The 12,175-nt window shown below is 34.8% G+C and overlaps 1 protein-coding gene across 1 annotated transcript; it reads left to right on the plus strand.

Moving 5' to 3' along the window:
- Positions 1 to 222: 222 nt before the first annotated feature.
- On the plus strand, positions 223 to 11,722 carry LOC107458888 (ABC transporter D family member 2, chloroplastic). Its single transcript, XM_016077102.3, has 10 exons — positions 223 to 635; positions 838 to 1,069; positions 2,238 to 2,305; positions 2,911 to 3,237; positions 3,361 to 3,525; positions 4,478 to 4,706; positions 7,395 to 7,633; positions 8,017 to 8,338; positions 9,223 to 9,491; positions 10,956 to 11,722. The coding sequence occupies exons 1-10, from the start codon at positions 384 to 386 to the stop codon at positions 11,139 to 11,141; spliced, it is 2,289 nt and encodes a 762-aa protein (XP_015932588.1). The 5' UTR covers positions 223 to 383; the 3' UTR covers positions 11,142 to 11,722.
- The last annotated feature ends 453 nt before the right edge of the window (positions 11,723 to 12,175 follow it).

Here is a 12,175-nt window from a genome sequence, read left to right on the forward strand (position 1 = left end):
GAGCACTTCACCCCCAAACGCCATTTTCGGACATAAGAATTTTCCATAATGTAATTTTTTGGCCGAAATGGCGTTCTCTTAATAATTTTATTTTATTTATTTTGTGCGTGGCAGCGTGTGGACCGTGTAATCAATCGTATGGTACGGATAATCCTCAAGTAATCTATGCGGTTCCCAATTTCCCCTTTCGCGCACATCACAAATACACATATGATTGACGCCAAACAAATATAAGAATATAAAGAAAAAAAGTTGTTCTTTTCAGGAGCCATAGCCACATGAACTGGCATATCACCCACAATGTTCGGAAACTCGTGTTAGTTGGAAGCAAAATACTGATTCTTGCACGCTCCAAGCTTCTTGGGCCAAATTAGGAACGCGGCATGAAAAAAATGATCTTGCAAACCCAACAACAAGCTCACCAACTTTTCATGTTCTCATCCACTTATAACAAGTCCAACCTTACCTTCAATCACCATGTGCAAATTCACTTCTCCTGCACATTTTCACGAGTGCCATTCATGTCCCTTAGCATGGGAATGGGAAAGCCTTACAAGAGGAGGAATAGGAACCGGAGCAAGTGTTTCTCTTCTTCTACAACAACGCCAGCTCCATTGCCACCAGACCCAGATAAGGTTTTCTCCTGTTTCCTTATTTTATCTTTAGACTGTGTTCGTTAAGTGTTTCTTAATAGAAAATACTGTTGAGTGTTTCGCTACTCCAAACAGATCTCATAACTCTATATTTCTATCCTGAAACGGTTACCAAACCGGACCTTTTTCGTGATGATTTGGTTCATGGGCATTGAGTAATGTTGAAAAGTTGGAAATTTTGTAGGAAGTGAAGAAAGTTGGGGAAGAGAGTGATGATATGGTTGTAGAGGGTGGGAGTCCCGATCTGCAAACCCTTTTCAGAAGGTTCTGGAAAGTGGCAGCTCCATATTGGTCTTCGGATGACAAGGCTCAGGCTAGGTTGCAGCTTGCAGGTGTCTTTGCTCTCACTTTGGCTACAACTGGAATCAGTGTTGGCTTCAATTTCTTGGGGAGGGACTTCTACAATGCACTTGCCAGTGAGTTCTTCTGATGAATGACTCTATATATATTGCAATGTTTTTCTCTGTGGTAAAGCATATTTTTGTCCTTCGTGTTTGCAATTTTTTTAGAAAATACCCTCTAACATTTAATTTGGTTCAATTTTGTCCCTATGTTTTTTATTCATTTAATTTTGTCCCTAACATTTTTTATTTGTGTCAAAGCTATCCTGAAAGTTTTCAATTTTGTCCCTCATTTTAGAAGAAAATCACAAATATTAGGACAAAAAGCATATTTTATCCTTTCTTTAGTGATGCTTCGTAGCTCACAGACAGGATCCTTACTTTCCTTATGCTTCTGAGGTTGTGTTGATGAAAGGCCATTGGCCTGGAATCATGTGTTTTGGTGTATTTATTTTGATTGGCGAATAGCCTAAGCAAGGATGTGAATATATTTTATTTATGTGCAAGAATAGCATGCAAGGTAAATTACATTTTGAATATTAAAAAAGTTGTCAAAGTTTTTGTTATCAAGAACCCTATGTTATGGGCAGAGCTAAGACTGCTTTTGTTTACAAAGATAGGACACTGACAGGGACACAAAGACACAAAATTATGTTTGACAGAAGAGACATGGACAGAGACAATATGTCCAGAGACACTGAATTAGTGTATTTTGTGTCCATCCTGACAGGAAGGACACTGAAACACTAACAAGGAACACAACTTATTTTTTATTTTTTCTTTCATTGTTCTTGTTAATTTTTCATAATTATAATTTTTTATTATTATATTTTTCAGCTCAAATCTTTTGAACGAAAAAAAATGAGATTAAATTGGAATTTTATAATTTGTTTAGTTTATCACCAAACAAAATATAAGAACACAACATTTTGTGTCTCTGTCTCTGCTATCTTGTTTTCAGTGTCTTGTCTTGTCCTATTCTCATAAACAAACCCAGCTTAAGGGACTTGGTCTTCCCTAAGTGCTTGTCATGTCTTCGATGGAGTCATGACGATTCTTGTGTATATAAGGACACAGCTGCTTTGGCATATTGGGTTATCTTCTCTTTGTTATCTATTTAGGGAAGGTACATTACAGTATGGTTGATGTGATGATGTTGTATGTTGTTTTTAGTATTATTATTATTTACTCTAGTATGAAATGGGAACAAGTAACTAACCCTGTTTAAGTTTGTTAATTCAAGACAAGGATCAAGAACAATTCACCAAGCAACTGCTTTACTACTTGGGTGGCTTTGCTGGAGGAATCCCGGTGAGCACATTGCTGCACTTTCTTAGGTATAGCTCTGCTAGACTTTGCTTTTGTTTCTTCAATGATGAGTTTTCTTACATGATGCAGCATCTAACTTGTAAACATCTAAATTGCCTACATGTTACTTCAGTGGTCATACCATTTCATTTTTTTCGGCCTTTAAATTTCATACCAGGGGAGTTGGACATAGTCATTTTCCCTATTTATTCCTTTTTTTACTTTGTTGAATTGCATCATTCCTTTTCATCTACAACTGTTTTTGATCTCAAAGCGAGTTAGTTGGTAGATTTAATATCTCATTATAACAAGACTTTGTCCCAAGAAAGAGACAAGAAAATACTACATGGGAACTGCATGACCATTATTTGATAACAATTTTCGTAAGGTTTTCAAGTTAACTGATTTGTTGTTTTTGAAGCAAACAACGATAGTTATAAGTGGAATTGTCAAACAAGTACACTCAAGTTCCACCTCTCTAATTTTCCTGAATATTATTATCATGACTGGAAATAATCTGTCTGGATGCCTTTCGATAAAGTTTTTGGTTTCTCATACCTTGTTCTAGTGTTCTACATATCTTTCTAACCTTGTTCATTCTGTTGCAGTTTTTTGTGTTGAGAGATTATGCAAGAGAAACTCTTTCCTTGAGATGGAGGTCTTGGATGACAAGCTATTACATGGATCGCTATCTTAAGGACCGGACTTTCTATAAAATTCAGTCTCAGTCAATCATTGATAATCCAGACCAGCGAATTGTTGACGATCTAAGTTCGTTCACTGGGACTGCTCTTTCTTTCTCCTTGACACTCTTCAATGCTGCTGTTGACTTGATCTCATTCAGTAATATCTTATATGGAATCTATCCTCCCCTCTTCGTTGTACTTCTTGTATACTCTGTTGGTGGGACAGCTATTAGTGTTTTCCTTGGGAGGGTAATAGCTTTCCATTTTCTTTGTGATTCTTTATGTGGAAATGCAAAACTACCGTCCCGATCCCACTCTCATAAACTTTAACATACATCCCGTTTTATTAACTGGAGATTGTCAAAATGGCAGGAATTGGTGACTTTAAACTTCTTGCAAGAGAAAAAAGAAGCAGACTTCCGTTATGGGCTTGTGAGGGTTCGGGAAAATGCCGAATCGATTGCTTTCTATGGTGGTGAAGATAGCGAAATGCAACTTCTTCTGCAGCGTTTCAAAAGTGCTTTTGAAAATCTGACTGTGAGATGCTTCTTCTTTAATTTACATATCTTTTTTCCTTTGATTTTATTCATGTAAGATGTTGTCGGTAACTATATTCAAGTCCATGCCTTTGCTTCTTCAGTTGTTAATGCATATATTTCTTCCTCTTAGTCCATATTTTGCCACCTATATAGTAAGCAGCATTTTTTTCCTGTAAAGACCATGCTGTTCATTTATTTTTTAACTTTTTCTTGATTAAAATAGACTCGATTAATGTGAATAAACTCAAGTATTGACAGCAAACCAAATATTGTCTTTGAGAGCTAAGCGCTAAGCATGACTATTGTTTGCAAGGCCAATATTGTATTACATTAGTGGGAAAAAAAAAAGGTGTGATAAAATTATGGTTCAGAGCAAAGGGGTTTCAACTTTCAATTCAAAGACCTCGTTACAAAAATCTTGCATGAAATGATAAATATCATTAGCAGTTTCAAAGGAATATCTAGTGCCGTGGTGTCTATAACTTAAAAAAATGCTATTGCCTTTTAAGGAACTTAGAATTGCCAAATAAGGAGTTCCTTTCATAGACTTAACATATACAAAACATCGAAAAGTTAAGTGGGTTAAACTTCAAAATCAGATTGCACAATCTTATGAGACTCAATGCAAGCTTGCTTTTCATATGATCAGTAGATTTTTCATTGAACTGGATGACTGGAAAACTATAGAAGGCTGTACATACACTGGTGGGTCTTGAGTTGTAAACTAAGCTCAATGTCTCATTTAATGTGTGATCACTTAATTATAGCTTCCCAGCACTGTCTATTTGCCATAGCCATGTGTACTGACTTGTTTTTTGGTTTGGAGAAAAACTATTAAATGTATCCTTATTCCAACACTAATTCTTTTCTTGCATTTATCCAATAAAAATAATGCTGTAACTTAAAATAGGTTGATGAATATTGTAACTTATCATTTTGTTACATTACAGAGATTGTTGATTTCTTCTAGAAATCTGGACTTCTTCACCAGTGGCTACCGCTATCTCATTCAAATTCTTCCTGCCGCTGTTGTTGCTCCAATGTATTTCTCTGGAAAGATTGAGTTTGGTGTCATCAATCAATCAGTCTCTGCTTTTAATCATATCCTTGGTGACTTCTCCCTCATTGTGTACCAGTTTCAAGCTATAAGTGCTTTTTCTGCAGTTATTAATCGGCTAGGTATAACATTGTTTTTCTCTTTTCTCTTTCGTATTACATTTTGTTATTTGTAGATCTCATGAATGATATCTGCATAAGTGAACAAGTTCTTCCTCTCTGGAAACAAGAGCTATTTTAAGATAGGTTGTAGTTTCATTTTCACATACACATAAAAGAACCAGAAATTTAAGATGTTACGATGATATGATATGTTTACTTGCAAGGAAACTATGACTTTGCTCTACATATACTTTAGAACTTGTATATCCCCTTTGAAGGTGTTTGATGAATTTCATAAGAATGGAAAGATTGGTGTTGACATTATTTCTGTTTTCATCACTGATTCCTAAGAAAGATAGGTCAGTCAGAGTCAAGGTCCTTTCATCCACTTGAGTGAAGTTTTGGGGCACATGACACCATTTTGGAAAATCGAAGTGCTTTTGCAGCAAGAAAGCTGATCTTAGATGCAGCTTTGATTGCTAATGAGTTGGTGTCTGATATGAAAAAGCGAGCTTAAGAGTGTTTGGTCTACAAAAGACTTTTGAAAAAGCTTATGATAAGGTCAACTGGGTTTTTTGGATAAGGTGGAAGGAAAAAGGATTTGGCTCTAAATGGAGGAAATGGATTTCAGGTTGCCTTGTTACAAGTACTTTCTTAGTCATGGTTAATGGCGAGCCAAGTTCATGATTCAAGGATGAGAGGGGTTTGAGGGAAGGTCACCCTCTCTATTTCCCTTCCTCCCTTCATATTCAATTTAGTGGCTGATGTTGTTAGTCCGTTGGTTGTTAGAGAAGAGTGGAGGGGGCTTGTTAAGGGGTTAACAGTAGGATCAGAAGTGATTGTGGTTTCTCGTTTGCGATTTGCGGATGATACAATTTTTTTCTTGGAAAATTATAAGGAGAGCTTCTCTAATGCTCTCGATCTTTTATGTTTTCCAGCTAGCCTCTGGTTTGAAGATTGTTATGGGTAAATTGGCTTTATGGGGATTAATATTGACCCAACTGATTTCTATGGTTGGATGTGAAATTCTGGAATAGCCTTTTGTTTATATGGGTGTTCTCTTAGGTGGGAACCCTATTTCAACCTCTTTTTGGGTCCTGTTGTCATGAAGATTTCTAAGCATCTTCAAGTTGGAAAGGAGCATATTTCTCACTAGGAGGAAGGATCAGTCTTATTCAGTCTTGCTTATCAAGTGTCCCTCTTTATTTCCTATCTTTTTATTTTCCTATACCAAAGGGAGTGGCTAAAACCATTGAGAATATAGTGAGGGATTTCCTTTGGTCTAGTGCTATGGATTCAATACGAGATCATTTGGTGTGTTGGAGATTTGTTGTCTACCAAAAAATGAGTATTGGGTCTTGGTAATCTGGTATAGAAAGTATCAAAAATGCTATTTGTATACTAAAATCAACCACTGTATTTATGTACAAATACACGTGTTGTTTAATTCATTTTCAATGTGTATTCCAACATGTATTTTATACTAGTGGCTGATTTTAGTGTACCTGCATGGTTGAAAATACATTAGTGTGGCAACAAAATGGCTATGGAATTTTCCATTAGAACCACATTCTTTTTGGCATAAGGTTATTAGAAGCAAGTATGGCTTGAATAGAAATGAACTGGATGCAAATCTTGCTTCACATGCTACTCATTATAGTTCTTGGAAATTTATTTATGGTGGTTATGCTCCTTTCATACCTTTACTTTCTTTGAAAGTAAAGATGGATCTCGCTGTCTCTTTTAGGAAGATAATTGGCTAGGTGATGCTCCCTTACTTGGCTTTTCCTTGTCTGCATCGCTTATCTGTTTTACATAATATTACTGTTGGAGACTTCTATTCAATATAGGGATCTTCCTATTCTTGTACCTACTTTTTTAGAAATCTTAATGATAGAGAGTCTATTGAGTTAGGAAATCTTTTAGGTCTGCTTGAAAATGCCCTTTTTACCCCTGACAAAAGCTTATGGTCTCTTGATTCATCCGGTCTGTATACCTGTAAATCTTATTTTCAGTCTCTTGCTGTCTTCCACTATGGCACCTTTATGCTTGACAGAATTAACACTGTCGACAATTTATAAGTTAGACGACCACATTAGGCTATATGCCCAAATGTGTGCTTGATGTGCTGGGGACATTCAGAAACAGTCTCAATTTTGTTTGTACACTTGTCTCATGGCTGATTCTTTGTGGTTTTCATTGTTCAGCATGTTTTGAGCATCTTGAGTGTGCCTTGCATCACTGGATCGATTTCTTTTGACAAGATTTGCAGGTTTTGGGAAAGATGCTAAATTTTTTGGGCAATGGGCAATATATTCCACTATTTGGACCATTTGGTTAGAACACAATCTACGAACTTTTAATGATAGATTTGCAGGAAAAACTATTCTTTGGGATAGAATCAGTCGTTTAGCATCTATATGGCGTAAAGCACATGATTTTTTCAACTTTTCCTCTCAGACATGATGAGAGGTTTGAAAGCTGCAGTTCATTGACGTTTGATGCCTTGTTTGTATTCCTTTTGGTTTGGAGGAACTCTTTTCCACCTCCCCACTGTATTGTTCCCTCAATACAATAATGAAGTTTTCTTTCGTTATAAAAAAAATGATAAATTCTGCATAGTTTTATATTATAGTGTTAGCTTCTCAAAATCATCTGCATAGATAATCTATTAAACACTAAAGAGTTCTTTCTCTATGGAATATGCAGGTGAGTTTGATGATATTTTGGACAGAAGCAGCTCAAAATCTCTGTCTGATACTTTGGAAGACATACATATTACATATAAAGATTTCAGAAGTTCGTCTGCATTGGAATCTAATGGATCGACACCATCAGAAAGTTATGAAACATTGCTGGAGATAAACAATTTGACTCTTAAAACTCCAAGTGAATCTACACTTATAAGAGACTTATCAGTGACAATCAAAGAAAAGGATAATTTATTGGTAAGTAATCGACATCCCAACTTACAAACATCCATATCAGTCTTCATTCCTTGTACTTGATGTCATTGAGCGACACTTCCATCCCAAATGCTATACTCCCCATTGTGTAATATCCCTTTGAGCATGAAGTGTGGACAATGTCCATCTTCTCTTATGCTGAAATTAAATGTCATATTTAGAAGAATTAGGGAGGCAAGAATTGAAATCTAGACCAACACTAAAGGATTTGATTTCATATCATGAACTCACTCTCTCAAAAGCTTAACTTTTTGGTTAGGACTTTGCATAAAAATAAAATTTAGATTTGTATTCTGAATAAGTTCAACCTCGTTAGACTGTATGGTTGTACAAAAAATCATTTCTAAATCTAACCGATATAACAGGTGATGGGACCAAGTGGAAGTGGTAAGACCTCCTTGTTAAGAGCTCTGGCTGGTCTATGGAGAACTGGAACCGGAAATATTGTGTACTATGTAAAAGGTGGAGAAGAGTCTGAGCGAATGATTTCTTCCGATGCAAATACTCCTTCAATAAATGTTGCTAATGATACATTTGAAGATCATGGAAAATTTGCAAGCAAATTATCTAGAATTTTTTTCCTTCCTCAAAGACCATATATGGTTTTGGGCACTCTTCGTCAACAATTGCTTTATCCAATATGGACTGATGACACAGTTTCTACATCAGGAGATACTGAACAAAAAAGTATGTCATTTCTAGTTTCTTGTTCCCACATGGCTAAACTTGTTTTTCTCTAATTATGATGCAAACTCCATATACATTTATATTTTAAAAATGTCTTTTACACACCGTCTTAAACTTATTTGCTCAATCGTTCACTGACATATGATTTGATGTTGAAATGAACTCCTCTTAATTTATGAATGCCAGACACGCTGTTGTAATTATTTTGTAATGATCACAGGAGAACTATATTTAATCCAAAATAAAGTTTTAGTTTAATATATTTATGCAAAGGAGGAAACATAAAAACATGTGATTGTTATCCCAGAGATATTATTAGGTAAGTTCTTTTTATAGGGACTTCTAGACAATAAAAACTTCTGATCCATTTCTGTTAAAGTCTACCTAGTACCTACACAATAAGATTATCTGATGGTGAAACAAGCCTATACAACCATTTGAATCTTAGAAATGTCTCGATTAAGCTTTAGACTAACATTGATCCGTTTTCTTAACAAGGATCAATCCAGGTCCAAATGATTGAAGTAGATAAATAGATGTTCTTATTTATTCCTAACCATTTTGAGGCTTTGAGCAGAACCTAGACTTTGTAGGCGAGTGAACGAATTCTTAAATGTTCAATTTTGAGAATTGACTGAGGTTGCTACGCGCTCATTGACAACTTATTAATTTTTTTTTCTTTTGGCTACTGACTTTCTAATTTAGTAATGAAAGAGGAAACGAGCATAATTAATCATATAACTCTGCCTAATAGTAATAAATACTATTATATTATCTGAATATACAGGGTCCTACTTGATTTAGATCACTGGAATATTATTCGTATGTTGGCAGGAACGCGTGCAAGCTTTACTGATTGAGTTTATTTTGACATTTTTCTGCAGATGTGCTTCCTTTCTTGACTAAGTTCCCAAACTCGGACATCATAAAAGATAAGCCTATGAAGCCAACAACGAATGAGCTAATAAAGGTCTTAGAGGATGTCCGCCTTGGCTATTTATTGGCTCGATTCAGTTTAGATTCCACATATGAATGGTCTAGTGTTCTTTCTTTGGGAGAGCAGCAACGCCTTGCATTCGCTCGTCTTTTGCTTTCGAGGCCTCAGTTGGTCTTGTTAGATGAATCAACAAGTGCACTTGATGAAGCCAATGAGGTATTCTTGAATTCCAAGTTCAGATATGACATATAATTATATCTGAATTGGATGTATGACACATCATGTGGATAGCTATGGTATTCATTGAATTGACCATTCTGTTCTGTTCAAATTTTAGGCACTTTCATCTAACATTATAGACATACTTATAAAAGATTGATTATCTAAACTTTAGGACAAAAGTTATTGTCTAACAGTATACTCATACTTATTGTTATTTGTGAATAAGATTTTTATTTCTTAATTTCTAACCGTACCCCACCACCCAGAACCAAAAAAACTTTTGAAATATATGAATACAGGGTGCACGTGCACCATAGCAGGGAGGTGGTGGCCACCCCAAAATTTTAGATCACTTATAATTTTTTTCCCCTTAAGTCGGCCCCTTTTCAAAGTTTTTCACACTAAGTATTAACATTTCTGGAAACTTTCATGGTAAGCATATGTCTGGTTGGCGGTATAAAGTTTTGGGGATTAGCTTTCAGGGTATGTTCAATTGATTCGTTTGATGTGTTTGAAAACTTTTATGGATGATCTGTATTTGGCTGTAAGAATATCTTTTGCTGGAGGGTGGGACAAAACATTTCATACATGAATTTCTTGTGTAAATTTATACATTGAGCTCATTGGGAAAAATTTCACCAAGTTGATAGTCCAATTGACTTTTGGATTCAGGTACGTTTCAAAGTATTGGTTGAAATAATCAAATAAGCAGCGAACCGCTGTTACTTTACATATTTAAATATAACTCTTGACCATGCTAATATAAGTTACTACATGTTTTGTGTCTAGAAAAGCATACTAGATATTCTGCAATGCTAAATTTAGAACTTCTAGTGAAAACGTTGCGAGTAAAACCAAACATGCTAGTGCTTCCACTATCTTGCAAGAGTGTGTTTCTGTTTTCTTGTTTTATTTTGTGAGGTTTCCTTGTTATACAATAGATGTTTAGGAAGGAAATAGTGAAAACATAAGAAAATAAGGGTCTCATTTTCTATTTTCATTTTCAGTATCTTATGTTTTCAGAATTTTTGTGAAGAAAAAAGAAAAAATATTAAAAACATAAAACACTAAAATGTAAAAAAAAAAAAAAATAGAAAAATGAATACTAAACGCACCCTATTGTTTCTGTGTTTGTATTTTTTTATTTTATTATTATTTTCTCTACAAGTTTCCAAAGATAAGAAAGCAGGTAAGTGAATGCTATGGTGCTTATGACATTGTGCCTAATTTATTAAAAAAGACAAATAGATAATATTTAATAAATTTGAAATATTTTACTTTTATTTTATATATTTTATTTTTTACTTATAAGAGCAAATTAGACAATTTAAGTACCACAATAAAAGGTACCATAGAATTCACCAAGCAGGAAATGGGGAACAGAATACAGGAAACTCAGTCAAGACCTAAAGATTTTCATTGATGTAATGATTCGATGTCACTGAATTTTTGTTGCAGGCTCATTTGTACCAGCTGATTGGAGCAGCAGACATAACATACATCAGCATTGGCCACCGGTCCACGTTGCGCTATTACCACAGCAAGATCCTAAGCATATCCACGGCGGATTCCAACGATGAACAGTTAAATTGGAGTATTGGACCCACAAGACATGAATCCTCTCTAGAATATACAAATCAATGATTTTAGGGAGCTTCAGAATTGGTTGCAAATTTTGCAATGCTTTGATACGAGTGCTCCGAATTTGTTGAAATATAAGTTTGATGTACCTGAATGTCAATATGTAGGATTTTCCGTGCAACTAGCTGCTACAACACTCAACTTTAATATACACGTGAATGAATATTAGGAAACTTGGCCGTTTTCATTTCATTGTTTTTAAGTGCTGTTTCTAGCTCATTTTGGTAATGGTACTTGTTTCTAACATTATTATTATTATTATTATTATTATTATTATTATTATTATTATTATTATTATTATTATTCATGAAAGGGAACAACCTAATTAGACTGGGCTAGAAAGGCAGGGGGAGGAAGGGAATCAAACTCAGATTTCTTTCTGGTTGGAGAGTTTACAAGGAGATGAAATAATATTTTATTGCCAATGAGCCTTGGCTCTAGTGGCATTTCTCTCCCCTTCCCACCTCAAAGTCTACGGTTCAAACCCTAGAGGATGCAATTGAGGAAAAATGTGATAAATATGTGAGGAGTGTGTGGGTGTGTTGTGTACCTAGGATTGGGGTGTTCAATCTACCGNGAAATAATATTTTATTAATCTTATTTAAAGGTTACAGTATAAATAATGAATAGAATATTTGTAAAATAATTTAGAGGTTAAAAAAATCTTATTACGTAATTAATTTGATTGCCAATAAATGCATGAGTGGGTGAATGACATGATTTATGCTGTCCACACTTTACTGGGCTGAAATGGAATTTTTTTATTTTTCTTTTAAAAAAATACGAGGGTATCCACATTTTATTGAAAGCGAACAAAGATTTTTTACACCATTTCACAGGCGAAATAGGTTTGAACGTTTTTTCTTTTTTTAATTTCTTTTTTTGGAAAAAGAATTTTACGTTAGGAAAATTGGTCAAAATTTACAAAAGTGATCTCCAAGGGAACAGGATTAATTTAAATCCTGTATTAATTTTGAAACAAAGAAGAACCTTTGAAGACAGATAATTTGCAATTTGATAGATGAAGTATCGCCTGA

This window comes from Arachis duranensis, chromosome 7 (genome assembly GCF_000817695.3).
Source record: "Arachis duranensis cultivar V14167 chromosome 7, aradu.V14167.gnm2.J7QH, whole genome shotgun sequence".
In the NCBI taxonomy this organism is placed as follows: domain Eukaryota; kingdom Viridiplantae; phylum Streptophyta; class Magnoliopsida; order Fabales; family Fabaceae; genus Arachis; species Arachis duranensis.

Bases quoted from the DNA above. Each gene is read 5' to 3' on its own strand.
- LOC107458888 (XM_016077102.3), top strand. From the start codon at position 384: ATGAAAAAAATGATCTTGCAAACCCAACAACAAGCTCACCAACTTTTC. The intron at 2,306-2,910 runs GTGAGCACATTG...ATTCTGTTGCAG, and splicing joins GCTTTGCTGGAGGAATCCCG to TTTTTTGTGTTGAGAGATTA. The intron at 3,526-4,477 runs GTGAGATGCTTC...GTTACATTACAG, and splicing joins GTGCTTTTGAAAATCTGACT to AGATTGTTGATTTCTTCTAG.